Genomic DNA, 21,632 nt, shown 5'->3' with positions numbered 1-21,632 from the left:
AAACTAAATTGTTTTATTTTTATCGGCAGGTTCTGGTTGTAAAATGATAATTACCATATGAAAGATTAGTAATGGGGAATTAATGAATGCAGCAATAAATACCCCTTTCCTTTCAACCTTGCCAAGCGCTGAACAAGAAATTTCGAAACGGGGGAGTGCGTTATTGTGTGCTTCGAAAATGTTACATACGCAATGTCTATGCTATAAATTCTCCCGATTATTCAGTAATTTGTATTAACTTTAGAAGGAGAGTTTAATGAAATGTATTGATCCGTGCCCAACATTGTTTATTCTGATGCACTGCAGAGCGGATCCTTAAAGTGTATATCAACGTTGTCATGTAGGTGTATTTGATCAGATTAAATTAAATATTAATTGTTTATCTACAATGTTCTAATATTCGCCATTTGAAGGTCGGTGTGGACAAATCCTACATTCATAAAGGAAATCGTCGGTACGGAATGTCACATGACCTGTATGGCTTGTAGAATACTAAACATCAAACACGAATAAAATGAATATAAAAAACGCACAAGCTTATAATGACCGTTGGCAACGTACATTACATGCACCTTACTATTATCTAAATCGTTGACAGATATGCCAAGTACGTAATGGACTGAGTACGCAATGGGCCGATTTGGATAGTCTGCTAGGGCCGGAACAGTACCGGAATAAAAAATGAATGTGTTTTCATGAAGAAAAAAAACTGTTCTTCACAACAAAACAACAAAAAAGACCACAAAAGGTATCCAATCTTTACGAAGTTGATCATTCAACCTGTCTTTCAAAAGATTATCTTGTAAAGGAAATAACAACAACGATAAGTAGAAGGCTTACAAAAATATATTCGGTTGGAGCGGAGAGACGTGCGCAATCAAACATTTTCCTTAACCGTTATTTTAAGAGTAATCTCCCTTGTTATTGAGGTCGCCCTGTGAACATAAATGGTGTTGGAAATTGTCAACCCGTCTTGTTCTCAAAATACCACCGCGTAGAATGTTGGTCTAATCGATAAAAGTAAAGAAAGGTACAATATAATACTGAACCAAATGCTTACTTTACTATCATTTTTAAGTCGGTACTGCTTTTAATTAAAGTAGACCAACCATTCAAAATAGGTGGTTTTCCGCATTCAATGACTGACTATCATCTATAACATGTTTCCGAGTATTACATGTGTCCAATAATGCATTCATTCATTGTTTCCCTTTACCCTCATTTGCGCTTCAGAAACCCCCAACTTCTGTATTTGACCCCCAGTTTTGATAACAAAGTTTGTTTTTATTTTGACACCAAGGAGATTTTTGACTTCGTCTTGCACAAGGGTTACACTGATTCATCGAGGTAAATAGTAAAATGGTGGGAGGGGAATCCTCCACGTAGTCATTATAAACATTGGCAACAGTCTTTTAAAATCTTTGTTGCTATAAAAAACATGAGCATGGAACAAACAAATCTTATTTTATTTGCAGAATTCAGATATTCATAAGATTTAAACTAGAGGTTTAGTACTTGCATCCATCTTGTAAAAACTAAAATCGTTTCATAGACAGCTTTTTAAAATATGGAGTCTTATACACAACGTTTTATGTCTTTTTAAGCTTTGCCAGGCCATGTTTGGATTCACTGCATGAAGAATATTTAAATATTATTAGATGATATTTTATGCTTATAAATTTCTCAGATGTATCAACATCAAGCCTGGATTGGTGATGCCAACCGATATAGGCACAGATTGAAATATTACTGTTCCTGTACTAGTCAATACAATTAGGAAAAGAAGAAATCAGCCATAATAACAAATAATAAGTATATTTGTTTTTGCAGATAATGACTAGAGTAATGTTATTTAATAAAACAAAATAAGTCATAAAAAATGTATGTAGCACATACATAAACTAGCTCCAATACAGACAATAAAACAATCCACCAATCATAACCCAGACAAGTTTACAAAAACTTATTGCAAATTGGGTCCTTATTGTACAAATTTCAAACTAAAATTATTTATTTAGCTATACTCCCAAATGTTTTTAGTATTAAAACTGAAGAAATTTTTTTAGAATTTGAATATGACCAAAAGCCAATTCATATTTGTAAAATATCATCAAACTCTGTCCTCTTGATCTGGTTTGATTAAAAAGTATGTGACTTCAAAAAAATTATCAGTAGCAGGGGTCTCAAACTCAAACCGCCATGAGGGATGCATGAGGGCAATTTCTATGGCTCAAAAGCTGCATCAACTTAATTATCTCTTATGACACCTTGTGACACCAATCTTTTTGCAGGCCACAGGATACAGCTTGGCGGGCCATATGTTTGAAACCCCTGATCAATATTATAAATATTATCAGTATATAAAACAAGTATTAGGTTCCAAACTTTTAATAAAGTCATAGATGCATTACTAACACATGGTAAGATGGACATTTTTCACCACAAGAAAGTACATGAACATAATTTAGTCTTATTTATTTCAGTGTGTTATCTACTTTTAGTATTTCCACACTTTCAAGTTCATACAGTTTCAGGTTTGATCTGGGTTCAGGGTTACATATAAATCTTCCTTGTATTCTGTTCTATTTTGATTTTTTTCTCTAGATTTTTACCAATTTTCATACATTGTGATGAACAAGAAAACAAAACAAAAAAGAAAAATGTTTTTATTGATTTGAGTGATTGTTTCTATAGAGAAAAGTTTTACCTTTTTATGATACTGCTGACTGTGTTCATCCAGAAGTAATTTATATGGAGACCTAAATATTTTACACGCTAATAAATAATTTTGTTTTATTTTAATTTCTTTTAAAATTTTTACTTTTATCTTTGAATCGTGTAAGGATCATTCAGACTTACCCAAATATAATGAGTTTGTTGACCGGGATATTATATTTAATTATAACTTACATGATACCTCCTTGATATCATCAAACTATACAGTTAGTTATGAATAACTGTCTTCAGTTATCTGTAATCGATAAAACACATTTTTTATATTACACGCAAGGCAAAGAACAGACTAATGTTATCAAGAGAAACACTTTATGGTATTCGTTACTTCTACTGCAGTTTAAATTCTAGCCATTACATTTTTTCTTCTTATCTGAAAACAGTATGCTCACTCCTAATGCTTTTGACTGCATACTCCAAGTAATACTCGGTCAAAAGGGTATCTGACAGATACAGATCATACTGATTAGTAGAGTTTATGATAGGCATGTTTCAGAATGTTATAATTTTAATGAACAATAATCAAGTAAAATTTGAAAACATATGCAAAAATTAATATGTATGCTTATAATTTGAAGAAAACAAGTTTGCATATATCAATCATGAAATCAAATAACAGTTTGCATATATAGAAAAATATCCCACTTGTCGTTATAACCAAATTTCTGCAGTTTTCTTTGAGAAAGATTAAAATAAATTACATATGTATTTTAGCAAACAAGAATTTCAATATCTTACCAAAAACAACTACATGGAAAAATGTCCTCTACACTATCAGAGAGTAAATCCTAAAGAATGGGGCCCCCATTTTGAATATGATATCTGATTAGATGAGCCTGACATACAGATACAGAGGTGAGATGGCAGTGATCCGTAGCAATATGGAGAGAATGTTGGCATACCTCTTTTCTACTTTTATTTACTGTGACTAAAATTTCTTAGTATCTGGCACAAGGAAAATAATGTACTGCCTTAAGTAGACATCTAATTGAAATGACTGCTCCCATGTCGCTAGAGAAATAACCTTGAATGTGCACAAAGTACGCAAACATTAGTAGTTATGAAAGTAGGGAAAATCAATTTCCCCTTTGAATACATTCTCTGATAACATTAACATTAGGTAATATAAGCCTGGTGCATGCCGAATCCAACCCTACTAAAAGATGAAATTTGTCTTTTCTGTTATATAGATAAATTATTGAAACTGTTTTGCATTACCTCCCTGTGCCAGCACCAGGTGTTGCCAGCTTTTAGTTTTGTTTGTTTGTGCAAAAGAGGAATAAACCCAGTTTTTTGTGTGAAATTCAAGCCATTCCTTCCAAATTTTCAATTTAGTTTAATTAATACATGTATTGATTCATAAACAGGTGGTATACACTGGCAGATATTTTGTGAAATTTATTACTTTCTCGGACTTGGTCATTTTAGACCACATGGTACAACATAGTCTATCATTGATGCATGTTGACTTTGAAGTGTTTGTGTATGCTGTCTTTATTTAGTTTGTGCACTCTGATTATAACCAGTGTTATTTAGTGAATTATTAACACGCCAACATGGCTATTTATCTATTGTTTCTATTATTTTATAGTATCAGAAACATGTCTTTTAAATAGACTAAATGCAAGAAAAAGAAAGGAAAGGTAGACATTCAGAAAATCTGCCAGGAGTGTACCAAATTTACTTCTCTGTCTACAGTTTGTGGTCCAAAGACACCTGGTCAGCTGTTCTGCAAAATCAGCAAATGGCAAAGAAAAGAGGAATGGAAAAGCATGTAAAGACAAGCACAGATGTACTAAGTATTTATCTGAATACAGAATCAGTTGTGAGCCTTGTGGTGAATGCTACTGGGGTCCACATGGAAGGACAATGCCTTCCACCAATGTCATCAATAGATTTCGGTGAGACAGAGGCAGATATGGTGCAGACTCAGTTGGATACACCAGCCTATCAGCAACATATGCATTGAGTGGTGCTGGAGAAAGCAGTGATGTTCCTGACTTTAGGTCAAATTTTACCTCTCTTTCCATCCAAGCTTGACATTTGCGCCTAAGACCAGGTGCAGCTGAACCTGGACTAGATCCATACTGGCCATCCAGCCAGCCCAGCCTGGACTAGAACCATACTGACCATCCAGCCAGCCCAGCCTGGACTAGAACCATACTGACCAGCCAGCCAGCCCAGCCTGGACTAAAACCATACTGGCCATTCAGCCAGCCCAGCCTGGACTAGAACCATACTGGCCATCCAGCCAGCCCAGCCTGGACTAGAACCATACTGGCCATCCAGCCAGCCCAGCCTGGACTAGAACCATACTGGCCATTCAGCCAGCCCAGCCTGGACTAGAACCATACTGGCCATCCAGCCAGCTCAGCCGGGACTTAAGTGTGATGATCTTATCCGACTGTTTAGATCCATCCAACCATCCATGCTTAGGCATGAATGGTACCAAAGCCAACAAATCCGACTTATGTCTGAGCTCCCAACATTGGATTAGAATGTAAGTGGTTAATACGTCTACCCCACCATTTTATATGATAGATACATTTTTCTTGCCACATCAGAGCTGGTTAGGTCTCATTGTTCTGACTGATGTAAAAATTGCCAAACCAACATGACTGGGAGTCAACAGCCTGAATGGCTCAGATCACAAACACAGCAATTCACCACACAATGGCTAAAGAATTGACTATACATAATGGCTAATGCATTGACTACACACAATGGCTAATGCATAGACTGCCAGTCTTGACTTGATATGTTGTGATGCATATTTAAATGCCACATTGCTAAAACCACATCACGCTTGACTCCATTTTGCTCACTGTTACCTGTTTGGGGGCATAATTGAAGAAATTCAGAAGGAGGCACACAGGAACTACCCTCTACCTGTATCTTTATTTAGGAACCCCCTGTCAGTTCCACAACAGAGGGACAATAGGCGAGCCAGTCCAAAGGGATCTTTTATATCCCAAACATCATTCAGCCTCCTGCTTTACACTGCTGACTTAACATCCCCATTGCCTGCAGACAGTCTACTGGTGGGTGACCGACTCTAGCAGTTCCAATCATGTTGGATCATCCTATTTCCACAAAACAGATGGGTGACTCAAGATATCTTGGAGTGGCTTCAGATTTTTTTATAGCCAACCCCATCACTTTATTCCTCTTCTCTTCTAACGGATGTGTGATCAGATCAAGACAAAGACATTATTCTTCAACATCAGTCACTCATTGTCAGACTGGCAGTGGAGATTTATGAAAACAACAATCTCTTTCGTTCTGTTCATGGTTGTTCCTCATAAAAAATGCCAATGGCAGGTTAAGGCTGATTATAGAACTGAATCACTGCAACAAATTGTACAGCAATGGCAGCATATCTGAACAGTCGCCTCCAAAAACATATGGTAACTGCTATTCTCCTCAAGGGCAGAACAGTGTCCTATCTCTCATTGCCAGGAAAGGGGAGGAACAATGTCCTATCCCTCTTTGTCAGGTAGGTGAATGGTGTCCTATCCCTCTTTGTCAGGTAGGGGAAGCAGGGTATATTTGCAAGTATTTCATTATCCTAGGATACTGATGGTGGAGTTGAATCATACTGGTGTGATTTTTGTCTTGAGCTTTAAAAGATTTTTAAGTTTGTTCACTTCCTCTTTGGCATACTGCAGTTCTTGTCCATGGTTTTCAAGTAGCGTAAGTCATCAGGTATTAAATAACACTATTGGATAGCGGTTACTTTTTGGACTAATCCATAGCCTGTCTTGTACAAAAGCCATCGTTAGTATCCAGACACAATACTGCCTTCTTTGTCAATGTTGAAACATTTTATTTTTAACATTGTACTTTTGGACATTAAGTTATTCCATAGGTAATGTACTAGCAAGATCTTCTATCAAATGCAGCTTTGAATATGAATAGTTTTGTGGCACAGGCCTCTTGTTTATGTTTGCACCTCACATTTGTTTCAGGTAGTGAGAATATTTGGTCACTGCATGATCTATCTAGAGGGACTTCTGGATTGTTTTCTGTAAGCTTTTTGTTTGTTGTCATCACAATTGGGTTAATGATCATGCAGAAAACTTTGCCAGCAGTTGATAATAACATGGTGCCTGAGTTCTTACAGTGCTGTGTTTCCCATAGGATAGTATTTCACTCTTTCTCTAGTCATGTAATGATTCCTCCATCATCCAGGTGCCAAAAATAATGGTATGACCACTTGAAAATAGTCAATCATACTGAATATTTCTGCTGTGATGTTGTCTATTCTTGCTGTTTTCCCTTTTTTATGGTATCATGCTGCTTTTTCTACCTCCACTTATGATATTGGTTTGTTCTCAAGTCAATTTCAAGGTTGTCAGGTTGACTTGATTATTCTTTATATTTTTCTTCCAGTGTGTCTTGTTTCAGTAATTCATTAAAACAAATATCTGTCCATCTTTTCCACCTGTCTTCATCTGTTGTCATTTTGTTTTCTTTGTTTCTTATCAAGATGGATTTGATATCTTCATTCTAATTCTGTAGACATTTTTAGATGGTAGAGTCATAGTTGCCTAATCCATTCAGTCAGTTTTGGATAGTAGAGTCATAGATGCCTAATCCAGTCAGTCAGTTTTGGAAGGTAGAGTCATAGTTGCCTAATCCGTTCAGTCAGTTTTGGATGGTAGAGTCATAGTTGCCGAATCCATTCAGTCGGTTTTGGATGGTAGAGTCGTAGTTGCCTAATCCGTTCAGTTGGTTTTGGATGGTAGAGTCGTAGTTGCCTTATCCGTTCAGTCGGTTTTGGATGGTAGAGTCATTGTTGCCTAATCCATTCAATCGGTTTTGGATGGTAGAGTCATAGTTGCCTAATCCATTCAGTCGGTTTTGGATGGTAGAGTCATAGTTGCCTAATCCATTCAGTCGGTTTTGGATGGTAGAGTCATAGTTGCCTAATCCATTCAGTCGGTTTTGGATGGTAGAGTCATAGTTGCCTAATCCATTCAATCGGTTTTGGATGGTAGAGTCATAGTTGCCTAATCCATTCAGTCGTTTTTGGATGGTAGAGTCGTAGTTGCCTAATCCATTCAGTTGGTTTTGGATGGTAGAGTCGTAGTTGCCTAATCCATTCAGTTGGTTTTGGATGGTAGAGTCATGGTTGCCTAATCCATTCAGTCAGTTTGGGATGGTAGAGTCATAGTTGCCTAATCCATTCAGTCAGTTTTGTCTTTGAGTGTTTCATAGAGAAGAAACAGGTTCTAAGAAGTCTTTAATCATCAAAATCATAAGCACTGGATGCCTTGGAGTCTGTCTTAGAGACAACGAGCACAACACCTCTTGTGTGATAGCTGCCCATTTGTCCTGACCTGATGACATCTCTAGCATTTTTCTTACATCTGTCTTGACCCAGTATCCTGGTCTCCTGTATCCCAGCTATAAAAATTCTACAATTCTCAATCAAAGTAAAATGTTCTTCCATTTTTCCTTGTCTGTTTGCAATCCTGTTGAGGCTATATTTACATTCCAGGTAGTAGCTGTAGGCTCATCATTGGTGTCATTTGAGTCTTTTACCCAAGATGTTAATCCAGCCTTGGTGAAGGTATTTGCTTCTCTAGCTTCTGCAGAGGTCTGGCTGGAGGTTGTCATGGTAGCTTCATAGAGCTGTAGCCTTTGGTTGGTCTTGCTTCTAAATTTTGCTTGTTTAGTTTTCTAAAAATGGTCTTTTCTCATTTAATTAATTACGTTTGGATTACATTTGTTTTTTTTAACAGTCATTAGCCATCCCAGCCTCCCCCATGACAGCAGTGCTTATTGATTATCTCTGAATTTTCTTTTAAATAAAGCTTTGATATCATTAGGTTGAAACTTGAACAAGAACAAAAGGGTAACTTTCCATCCCACGTGTAATTTGTACTGTATTATTCAGCTTTGAATGCATTTGTGGGGTCTTTTTTTTCTTATGTAAACATATGGAGTTTCTCATTATTATGACAGTATGTCTTATAAAACTACAATGTTGGATACAGCAAGGCAAAAAAGGTTGCTCGTTGATAAACAATTAGTGATACAATATTGATATAAAATGCAGAAACCTCCAAATTGAATTTAATGTCTATTACTTGGTCAGGTTGTATGTTCATGGAAAAATAATTCTGTTGTAATTGATTTAATTACAAAGACTTGTAATTAAAAAAATATCTGATGACAATTACTTGTAATTACTTAGAAAAATAGTAATTAATGACAAATTGAACACAACATGTATTTTTAAGCATATTTCTATTTAATTATCATGTCTAATCCTTGATTAGCATTATATCAATAAACAAGCTATACATGTATGTTGGCATTTGTTTCTCTCAGCATTCTACAAGGCAACAGATGTATCTTTCATTATTAGGGTTATTGAAATTTACTGGCTCAGAGTAAATAGGTGACATTTTTTTCCTCCTTTACTGGATGTATGTCTCTATATTCTTATTTGTTCTTATGCTTTTTATTTATATTTTATTCTTTTTTATATTATTTTTTGTCATACATTACATTATTATGGAAAATGTTAATTTTAACCTAATTCAATATTGACCTAATTTTCATTTTCTGGATTTCATTACAGCTTGACCTATTAAAATATAAATACTTGTGAATAAATATGGACACAAATAACCAATGATTAAATTAGTACAGAAACCACCAAGGGCCCAAACCCCTCAGACTCAAACTTAAAAAGAACCTAAACCTCTGATCATGACAGATCTTGTACCTATCAGATTGGGATTTATCCATGAACAGAGAATGTGTGATCATGACAGATCTTGTACCTAAAAGAGACATCTGCTAATACACCCACAGACTTGAACACATTATAGGACAGCAAATCAGGGTCTATGTTATTTTCAATCTTGTGCATGCTATAGATATATACCTAATGTACCTATAGACTTAAATACATTATGGGACAGACAACCATTTTGTTGGTAGTCTTGAACACACTGTGTACATATATACCGATGTACCTACAGATTTAAATACATTATGGGACAGCCAACCATGTTGTTAGCAGTCTTGTGTATGCAATACACATATAAATATAGTATTTTCTTTTTTCTGTCTGATACAGGCCACCCTCAGGTGTATACTTGTACTGACATAGAGCTGGATCTGTGTCCATGCCTGTTTGAGAATGCAGCGATGGACCATATACCTGGAGGGAGGCCCAAGACGAGTGAACCATGCTGCTGTGACTGTAGGAGAAAGAATATATAGCTTTGGAGGGTACTGTACTGGGGAGGACTATGAAACTACAAGGCCGATGGATGTCCATGTCCTGGACACTGGTATGATCTTTAAATTTGGCACTTCATGCTGATTGCAGTCAGAATTTTAATACATACATTATAGTTATTTACTACTCACCATTACCAATCTTTGTAACTAGATTGCATTTAAAGCAAGAAAAAAAAACCTATCTATTTCTGGCTTTAAAAAAAAAATAATTCAAGGTCACAAGGATTAAAAGAAGGAAAAGTGTTCCACACAATATCTTATAAACAAGATTCCATGTCTAAACTTGTGTTTGAGGTAAGAAAGACTTGTATTGATTTTGTTGTCAAAAAGACAAAGGTCAGTGACTGAAAAAAGACAGATTGTTTCTGTGTGTTAGTTCTACATAACATTAGTTCTACATAACATTAGTTCTACATAACATTAGTTCTATATAACATTAGTTAATCTACATAACAGACCTTGACCAGACTTTGTAGATGGCTTACACTTGGAGTAAAGAAGAAGACTTGATTTGGGGATAAAAATGGTTGAAGATCAAGATAAAATTGCAAACCCCAACTAGGTCTTGAACCTGTTACCTTACAAACTCTAAAAAATCCAGCTGAGTAATGTGAGCAGACATCACTGGCCGGCCAGGTCCCACAATAATTAGGCCAGCCAGGTCCCACAATAATTAGACCAGCCAGGTCCCACAATAATCAGACCAGCTTGGTCCCACAGTAATTAGACCAGCCAGGTCCCACAATAATTAGGCCGGCCTGGTCCCACAATAATTAAACCAGCCGGGTCCCACAATAATAGCAAGTCAGAAATTTCAGCTTGCAGGAACATAAATTTTGTATGCAAGCTTTAATCATTGTCCCACTCATGCATTTGTTTTCATGCACACTGGATCTCAACTATACAGATGTCTCATGATGTTGGCTATAAGTTATCCATATTTCCCACAAACTTCATCCATACAGAACAACGAGAATTGCTAGTATTTAGTTATAAATTAAAGAAAACCATTCTGTTCTGTATTTGTCTCATCTTTGAAGCTCTGGTAAGAACTAGATGTCACCTTTCAGTGTTGTCATTATTGTTGCTATCAGTGTTAAGCTTTTGCATTTAACTAAATTTCTCTGACTCTTTTGTTTGTATAGGCTACTTCACCAAAGTTTGCTGCTGGCTTACACTTTCGGCAAAAACTGGTCTGTTGCTTTTGTAGTCACAAGGCTAAAGATCAAAGGTCACTGTGACTTAGAGTATAAAATATTTTTGGATCATATCTTTGGTCCTTACCTTGACAACACTATGCACCATCAGTGTTGTGTAAGCACCACTACTTTGTGGCGATTTACTATCCATTTTTTGATATTTACCCTGTGCCCACCAGCACAGATGACAGGCCTGTATGTTATGAGTAGCAAAATAGTTCCAAACACTTGGGACCTTTATTCTGTTTATTTTCATGGCTTTCCAAGGTCAATCTTATACATGTCTTGATTGTAATTTAAACTTAGTTTAATTAAAATGCATGTGTTGACACTTTCTTTTTAAGACGTAGCATTACCTGTGCTTATTGGAGCACATTCATTGTCGAATCGTCACTTTCAGAGGTGCATTGTTTTGTATGTTGTCAGACTTTAATTTTAGAAGTAAGTAAATCTTCCATGTAGTCTTCAATCACAAAATGGATAAATAGAAGTGATCACTTTTGAAAAACACTGAACCTTGTAAAGTTTACATTGAAAAACTTGAGGGCTTACACTCAAGGTAAGAATGAAGCCTTTTGAGCTGGTAGTCAAAAGGTAAAATATGAAATTCATTATGACTCGAGATTGATTTTTGCTCAATACATTTCAAGAATAAATTATTTTTAAACAGACTTTGTGGATGGCTTACACTTATATATATACTGAAACCTATAGATTTTTGTGATCTAAGGGTCATGGTAAACCTGACACGGTTTCTACACTGTAAGTTTAGTTCAAGAGACCATACCTTAGCCAAGGTCAAGGTCAATGAAACTAATTGGACAAAAATCTTAAGAGTGAGTTAAGTGCTACTAGTAAACAATATACACTACAGTACAAACAAGGGTGCAAGTTACCTAGGGACCTCAGAAACTTTAAGAAGGAATGCCATCCTGACTGGACATTGACACCAAGATGGTGTTGAGTGTTGTTACATGGTTTAATACTGATTATATATTAATGTTGGAAATAATTGTTAATAAATGCTTTTCAAATGAACTTGTTCACTTTCCTGTATAAATTATCTTTATTTTCAAGATAGCCAAACTTTGAAGAAAAAAATGTATGCATGAGGTTTCAAGATATATCACATGTTCATCTCAAAACATTGTTTATTACATCACTGCTTTATGAATTTGGATTTATTTGACTGTTATTGTTCATTCATGACACAGCACTAAAAAAAATTCTTTAAAAGCTGGAGACATTTAATTCATGAAACCATCAGTGTCAAAACTCAAATTTATTTTAAAAATTGCTCTATTAGTAAAATATTAATCCCTGATTTCATTGCTAGTAAAATTTCTGCTCATCCTTGAGCAAACCTCTGTGTACCAATTTTAAGTTTGCTACAAACTTCGGAATTTGCTTCTCCATATTGAATTTTATCTGAAACAAAACTTTTCATGGACCAAGTATTCTTTTCCTTGCTATTGTTGATCACATTTCCTAAATAAAAGGGTAAACCATTTATTAATGCTAGATACATTTATTATGTTAACTACATACATTATAATATATAATGTAATAATATTTATAATATTTATTATGTTACCTACATACATTATAATATATAATGTAATAATATTTATAATATTTATTATGTTACCTACATACATTATAATATATAATGTAATAATATTTATAATATTTATTATGTTACCTACATACATTATAATATATAATGTAATAATATTTATAATATTTATTATGTTACCTACATACATGTAATAATATTTATAACAGTGTTCAACTAGTTATTTGAAATGAGTTGACCTGAAACATCATGACCTAACTCTTACAAGGGTAGGATTTGTGTGCCTTTCAAAACAATCCTTTTATTCCACTATGTTTGTTTGTTTTGATACAAAAGACATAAATACCTTGATAATGCAAACTTGTCTACTTTAAATGATTGTTAGAATACAACAAACACTTCCACAATGTACGTAGGTTCCTACAAACACATGCAGACAGAGATGTGGTGGTTTGGTATTTCATGATGGTAGAAGACAGCTACATTTTAAAAAAATTGTCACAAAAAAAACAGAATCACACTGCTAAAATGCACTTAACATTAACTTTCCTGTTATTGAAAGTTTCACACTTTGCTTTGTTGATGATTGTGTGGAGTAAAATCAGACTTCAGAGAACTTGGCCACTGATCATGAACAAGGCAATGAAGTAATAGCTGTTCTTTTTAGAACATGTATCTCAGATTTACCAAACTAACAATGAATTGTGTTATTCTTTTTCATGTACAATACTTATGCAATTAGCCAAATGGGCTCTCCCATATCAGTACTCTTAGGACTAGCAACACAAATCACCCTAGCTATTGTTAGTTAAGTAATTGGTGGATTGGTGACTGCTTATCTATTACTTACCTTACCATGGTAACAACCTCTAAGACGGTTTTTGTGTCGGGGGGATAACTCCATCATCAGTAAGCATGAAACTGAATCATAAATGCTTAACTGTTTACACAGGTGATGTGCATATATTGCATTTTTTTACATTTATTGAAAATAGTTTATAAAAACACGATCTTGTCAGGGAGTTTAGGGAGTAGAAGATTGCATTTTTCATTGGCCATATGATGAACTGAAAGGATGCAGTTGACCTGTGGTAACTTTGCTTTTAGACAAATCAAGATGTGCTCTTAAAAAGAATAAATAAGTTTTATATTATTTAGAGATTGAACCCATTTAAAGTTTGATTCTGCTTGCCATGTGGACTTTAACAAACTAAGATGTACTTATGTGGTGTAAGGGTGGCTGACTTGTATTTTACAGGCAGTGTTGTGTGGTCCTGGGTGATTGAGTGGTCTTAAGTGCTCGACTTTACTGATCACTACCATATCACCTCTGTCCACTTGGGTTTGAGTCTTGGGCCAATGTGGGTATATGTATGAGAAATCTTGCCAGTAGCTTCCTGTGGGTTGGTGGTTCTTACCAGAGTTTTCCTGGGTTCATCCTCCACCAGTTGTGCTGGCCACCATGTATAGCCAATCATGTACAGAAAAATGGTGTTAAACCAACAACAACAACAGTCTGTTGTACCTAGATACCCATGTCCACCAAATATGGGTCCCTACACAAAATTTCAAAAGAACAAAGAAAAATACTTCAAAGTTACTTGGAGGCACTTGTAAAAGCAGAGAATGGGATAACTTCATCTGCATGTAGTCTTGTCATAGTTTGGTTGTCTGCACACTGGACACTCACATTATTGTGAAGACAAAGCTTTTTAACACTGACATTTTCATATGACAGGTTTAAAATTATGAAGGCTGTAGTGTGAAATTTCCAATTTGACTAAAATCTTCATCCATTATCTACTATTGTTTTTTTATGAGATCTACCATTTTCTGTGAATAAATTTCGTTTCAAAATAATATCCCAATGATTACATTTTTTCCTCTAGAAATTCTTTCTATCATTAATTCAGTATCAATAATTCTTTTTTATGCTGTCAGCTGGTAGTAACTAGGCAGATGACAGTTCAAAAGCCTAATTTGTTGTTTTAATTTAGATGAATTGTCTGCTTGGGTTCAAGTCTCAGGTTTGGCCAATGTGGGTATGTGAGAAAGCTTGCCAGTAGCTTCTCGTGGGTCAGTGGTTTTTTCTGGGGTTTCCTGGGTTCTTCCTCCACCATTTACACTGGCCACCATGTATAGCCTATCTTGTGCTGAAAAATGGCATTAAACCCTATAACAACAACGACAACAACTGACCAGACCAGCAAGTTAAATTAAATGCTATACTTGGAAACAAAAGTCTAGCAAAAGATCACCATGTTCTCCTGTAAGATATCATTTTATCGTTTTGTTCAAAATGGAGAGAGTGAAGGTTGGCAGAAATTAATTCTTGTGAGAAAAGAGAAATGCAGTACAGATTGTTTCAAGAATTCACTTTAGATTCTTTTTTTGTGGATGCCTGTCACACATTGAATATAATGATGAAGAAAATTTCAGAAACATGTAAATTTATTATGTCATTATCCACAGGTGATATTATGTCATTATCCACAGATGATATTCTGTCATTATCCACAGATGTTATTCTCAGTATTGACCTCTTTGTTATTTCAGTCTCGCTTAGATGGACTCTTCTACCACTGCCCCATTCTGATCCTGAAAAGAGTTGTGTCCCCTACCAGCGTTATGGTCACTCAGCAGTGTCTTTCCAAGACTGTGCCTACATATGGGGAGGCCGCAATGACAAGGATGGAGCATGTAACATTCTCTATCAGTTTGATACAGGTCAGAGGAGAGGAAAGTTGCAGGCAGTTATTAGTAGAATTGAATTCTTTGAAGCCAATTTTTCAGACAATTTACCATTCACCTGTTTGTTTAGATGTTAAATTCATTTTCTTGTTAGTTGTTTTTAGGAAGAAGTGGGAGCAAAGCAAGACACACAATCAGTATATATATATATATATATATATATATATGCATGTGTGTTGTTTTCATTCACTTATTTGAATTGTGCCCTCAATTTCCCATTATGCATATTGGCATTTAACATTGGTTTTAAGGAATACTTTATTTTTAGAGTTCTATCTATATTATAAACACAATCATTTATTCATATGCAGTGTATTTTGGCAATATGACTTAGAAAGATAACAGCAGAAGCTATATAAAGTAATGAATTTTAACTGGGTAGCTAGGTTACAGTATTGTAATTGCAAGTTAGTACAAATGCTTAATCAACTACCTTTAATCCAAAAAAAATTCTTTTTTCTTTCTGAAATCAACTCCTGTACTATGTACATGAGAGCAAATACACGTCTTTCAGATCATATTGTTCGTCCTAATTTCTTTGTTACCGATAAAACTTTAATATAAAAACTGTTCATAGACAACACACTGAGGAGTCACTATATGAATGAACTAAACCCTTTGTATTCAGCTGAATCAACACAGCCAACAAGCATCTATATTTAGAAAGGGGTTTTCTTAATGTAACCACTCACTTTATAGCTTTGTTACAACAGTCCATTTGCAGATAGAAGGTTGTCTACATGTAACGTTAGGCTTTGGTTAAATAGTATGTGCATCACTGTTTTCTTTTTTCCATATTTTCACAAAAATGACTGAACTCAGAATACAACCTTGACCGTACATCATCTCTCGAATTCCACAACATAACATTGTTCTGTATGTTTATGACCTTCATAATTTCATTTTAAACTAAACCTTCAATAATGTAATAGTTAGACTATCCATTCTATGAAATTGTATATATTCAGGAATATATTTGCCCAATGGTTCACAAGAAGAGACAGTCTAATAATGTGGTACTTCCCAGACACAGCAATGTCAGCTATTATTTTCACATGACAGATGAAAATAATTCACACTCGGCATTTAAAATATTCTTGTTACCAATTCTATTCTTAAAACACAGATTGCTGTTTATATAAGTTTAAGTTTTGGAAACACACATTTGTATGTTTTTATCATCAAAGGATAGGCCTAACGTGCGTACATTGGGCAATGATAGTTTATCAGTGTAATTGATATCAACACCAACTATTTTATGGCATGAAGCCTACATTTTGCCCTGAGCTGTAACATAACATGGGAATTAACCTGGCTAAGGCGAAGGAGCATCTCAGAAAGGATGGTCATTCAATGTTCCTCTAAAAACATGACAGGGTAAAGTTGTTTTCGCTTTCCTAATGGATGAAGGTGAAGTTTAAGTGTTTTAGGCTTTTTAGTCACCCACTTCACCAGGTAGCATGACCCCTGTCCATTTTGTTTGTCTTGAAAACTCTTCACTTTTGAGGTGTATTCTTTCACTTTCCCAACATGGTCATGCTAAATAAAACATTTTAAATCCATTTTTGAAATTTATTAATCTCTCAGAGATAAGGTGTAAGGTGTCTCCTGGCTTGCATGTAGTAAGTTCCAAGAAAATTATGAAGTTCATTGTTTTAGAACAAAAGAAAAGCATTTTAACAGAGGGTAAGCTACTTGAAAAGCCAATTTGTTTTCTTTTTAATATACATTTCTAAAAGTGTCCTATGGTTCTTCACTTTCCAGGATCTCAGATCTGGTCACAACCTGATGTAATAGGGAGGATACCTGGAGCCCGAGATGGCCATTCAGCATGTGTTATTGACTGTAAGATGTACATCTTTGGGGGATATGAGGAAGAGGTACAGTTTTATACCCACTTAACGACTTGCTTCCAAAGAACCATATTGGTGATCCCTGACCTTTTGGTAAAGGGAGAATAAACTGTTAATTTCATATGTGCATAATATGAATATACTTAAGTGAATGAAAATATATACCGAAATTGTATTGAAAACCACTGAGTAGTTGAAAAACATGTCTAATTAATTTTAAACCTTCCCATAGACAGGGCTACAGTAGTTGCCTTAATGGGTATAGCTGTGACATCACTGAGTTTCATCCAGTCTATTACTGATGCGCTGTTCTCCGATTTATTGGTAGCATATAGTTGATTTAGATCGGTTTTTAAAAAAAAACACAAGGAACAATGATGCTTAATTATATAAGAAATTTAGATATCAGCAAACAGTTTATAAGGCTGTCTGGTTTGTACAACCTACTTTGAGAACCTACCACTTGTCACTATGTCAAGATAACTGTAAATTAATAATTATGTAAACTCAATCTTCTGTGAAGATATTCAAGATTCTACCTAATATATAGTTTTTCACATGAAATCAAATTGTATCAAAATTATATTCAGTTTTTCTACTAAAAAAACTTTGAGTCCCTTTCAACTTTTTTGTAGCATATCTGAAATGGACTAAACAATGTCACGGTTATAGACAATTGTTTATATAGACATGGAACTTTATGGCTGATTGTCACAGGCAAAAGGATGTCATAGTGGTCAATTTTTCACACTAATAATCATGTTAAGTGTTTGCATTTAGCTTACTTTCTCTGACACTCTTGTGTGTACATTACAGTCATGAAATTTGATGGATACATTTATCTTAAGGGAAAGTTCTTAGCATGCAAAATTTGATGGATACATTTATCTTAAGGGAAAGTTCTTAGCATGCAAAATTTGATGGATACATTTATCTTAAGGGAAAGTTCTTAGCATGCAAAATTTGATGGATACATTTATCTTAAGGGAAAGTTCTTAGCATGCAAAATTTGACAGATACATTTATCTTAAGGGAAAGTTCTTAGCATGCAAAATTTGATGGATACATTTATCTTAAGGGAAAGTTCTTCACATGCAAAATTTGATGGATACATTTATCTTAAGGGAAAGTTCTTCACATGAAAAATTTGATGGATACATTTATCTTAAGGGAAAGTGCTTAGCATGCAAAATTTGATGGATACATTTATCTTAAGGGAAAGTTCTTAGCATGCAAAATTTGATGGATACATTTATCTTAAGGGAAAGTTCTTAGCATGCAAAATTTGATGGATACATTTATCTTAAGGGAAAGTTCTTAGCATGCAAAATTTGATGGATACATTTATCTTAAGGGAAAGTTCTTCACATGCAAAATTTGATGGATACATTTATCTTAAGGGAAAGTTCTTCACATGCAAAATTTGATGGATACATTTATCTTAAGGGAAAGTGCTTAGCATGCAAAATTTGATGGATACATTTATCTTAAGGGAAAGTTCTTAGCATGCAAAATTTGATGGATACATTTATCTTAAGGGAAAGTTCTTCACATGCAAAATTTGATGGATACATTTATCTTAAGGGAAAGTGCTTAGCATGCAAAATTTGATGGATACATTTATCTTAAGGGAAAGTGCTTAGCATGCAAAATTTGATGGATACATTTATCTTAAGGGAAAGTTCTTAGCATGCAAAATTTGATGGATACATTTATCTTAAGGGAAAGTTCTTCACATGCAAAATTTGATGGATACATTTATCTTAAGGGAAAGTTCTTCACATGCAAAATTTGATGGATACATTTATTTTAAGGGAAAGTTCTTAGCATGCAAAATTTGATATATACATTTATCTTAAGGGAAAGTTCTTAGCATGCAAAATTTGATGGATACATTTGTCTTAAGGGAAAGTTCTTAGCATGCAAAATTTGATGGATACATTTGTCTTAAGGGATAGTACTTAGCATGCAAAATTTGATGGATACATTTGTCTTAAGGGAAAGTTCTTAGCATGCAAAATTTGATGGATACATTTATCTTAAAGGAAAGTTCTTAGCATGCAAAATTTGATGGATACATTTATCTTAAAGGAAAGTTCTTAGCATGCAAAATTTGATGGATACATTTATCTTAAGAGAAAGTTCTTAGCATGCAAAATTTGATGGATACATTTATCTTAAGGGAAAGTTCTTAGCATGCAAAATTTGATGGATACATTTATCTTAAGGGAAAGTTCTTAGCATGCAAAATTTGATATATACATTTATCTTAAGGGAAAGTTCTTAGCATGCAAAATTTGATATATACATTTATCTTAAGGGAAAGTACTTAGCATCAAAATTTGATGGATACATTTATCTTAAGGGAAAGTTCTTAGCATGCAAAATTTGATGGATACATTTATCTTAAGGGAAAGTTCTTAGCATGCAAAATTTGATATATACATTTATCTTAAGGGAAAGTACTTAGCATGCAAAATTTGTGGATACATTTATCTTAAGGGAAAGTTCTTAGCATGCAAAAAGAAGATCACAGTGACCTACTTTTCTTGCTCTAGTGCCCTTGCAGGGTTTGTGGACTAGACTATGGTAGAGCAAGCAAGTCAGCATTAGATGGAATGAATGTTTCCTTTAATTTATGCCATATTTCCAATGTTGTACAGGCATGCCATATTTCCAATGTTGTACAGGCATGCCATATTTCCAATGTTGTACAGGCATGCCATATTTCCAGTGTTGTACAGGCATGCCATTGGGCATCCATGCATGCACTCTTTTTCTTCTTAAAAAATCCTAACATTTTTACCTTTCATATATTATCATGTAGTATTACATGATTATTTTTTCGGAGGGATAAGGGTTCATCTTCCAATGTTTATTTGCATTTCTTTATCTTAGTTTTAATGAACAGAATTTAACTTTTAAATTGATTCTGTATATCCATTGTTGTGTTGACATGCTGGTAAACATATTTACATGATATTGTTGTCAGAGGCTATGAAGTCCACTGCTAGATTAGAATGTTAGTTTTCAAGGTTTTTTGCTTCAATACTTAAATGGTGTCAGCAGACATTTCTGTAAACATTTTTATGTGCATTCTGTGGCCTTGTCTGAATAATCCTACTTATTCTTGATTCCTTTATTAAGAGTTATTCGTCTATTCTGAAATGTAAGATCTTCTTAAATAATAAACTTGCAGAAATGATAGTTTCTAACTTATTCTGGAAAGGGTTAATGGTAAATCAGCTATCGAAACACATGCCTATGAATGAGCAAGAGTCTGTCCACGCGATTGATATCAACACCAGCTATTTGGCAGCTTGAAGCCTACATTTTGCCCGAGCTTTAACATAATACAGACCTGGCACCTCTTACAATTTTGCCATAAGTCTTACAAAATTACCCTTAAAATGCAGACTTATTGCATTCTAGCAAAAACTATGGAAAATGATCGTTTCCAAAAAATCCGGATAATTGGTTCATCAGTAGTTTGATACGGGTTTCATCTTAGAATTAGTTAAATTAGTCAGGGAACCAGACCAAGTTTACAGCAGTACCCCAGATGCTTCAAACTGCACCTATATGTTTATGCGAAGTGTCTGCACGATCAAACTGTTGATTATAGATTTTCTGTTTTAATGGCGTCTAGAAGGCGATGCATGTATAGGACACACGGTACTAATGGTATGGAAAAATGGTAACCAGCCTGGAAATGGAATAGAGTAGATATGGGTTAGGATGACCAGGATTGGTTAATAATGCAAGTTATTTTTAGGAATAAGAATCTTTTTAGAGCTTATCCTAGTTGTAAGTGAAAAAAATAGAGACATTGTTTTATTGATGGAATTTCCATCCTTTAACACTCCTGAGTTTGGAACACTCATTTCTAAAATTAGCACCTGACTTTTTCGTGCGGAATTGAAAGCACGTTTCAAACACATGCAGGTCCAGAAAATGCCGCAGCTCATATCCTTTCCTCTACATAGAAACTGACATCCAGGTTTCATCTATACTGATAAATATTGGTTTGATCATGAGCACTCAAAAAAATTTTAAGTTATTAAATTTTTAATATCATGGTGTTTGCATAGGTTTACTATAATCGGAATATAGCCGAATCATGGCATAAAAGTTGCCATGAAAGTTTCCATTTGTACACCTCTCAGTCTGATGTAGCAATTCTCCAAGTTGGTCATTTGTCAAACACCAGAAAAAAGTCAGCTGCTTTTAATTTCAGTAATCTCAGGCATTAGCAGG

At 34.7% G+C, this 21,632-nt stretch overlaps 1 protein-coding gene across 1 annotated transcript in view; it reads left to right on the top strand.

Annotated features, from left to right (window-relative positions):
* The first annotated feature begins 916 nt into the window (after positions 1-916).
* LOC149808561 (kelch domain-containing protein 3-like) overlaps positions 917-21,632 on the top strand; it is a 55,322-nt gene continuing 34,606 nt past the window's right edge. Inside the window, exons 1-4 of the mRNA XM_089979104.1 lie at positions 917-1,030; positions 9,830-10,046; positions 15,328-15,498; positions 17,287-17,402. Coding sequence (XP_089835230.1) covers positions 9,893-10,046; positions 15,328-15,498; positions 17,287-17,402 — 441 coding nt within the window. The 5' untranslated portion in view covers positions 917-1,030; positions 9,830-9,892. The remainder of the gene's footprint in view (positions 1,031-9,829; positions 10,047-15,327; positions 15,499-17,286; positions 17,403-21,632) is intronic.

The sequence above is a fragment of the Sinohyriopsis cumingii genome, chromosome 1, assembly GCF_028554795.1.
Source record: "Sinohyriopsis cumingii isolate HCF-2022 chromosome 1, ASM2855479v2, whole genome shotgun sequence".
NCBI lineage: Eukaryota > Metazoa > Mollusca > Bivalvia > Unionida > Unionidae > Sinohyriopsis > Sinohyriopsis cumingii.
This window is presented reverse-complemented; position numbering and strand designations above follow the sequence as displayed.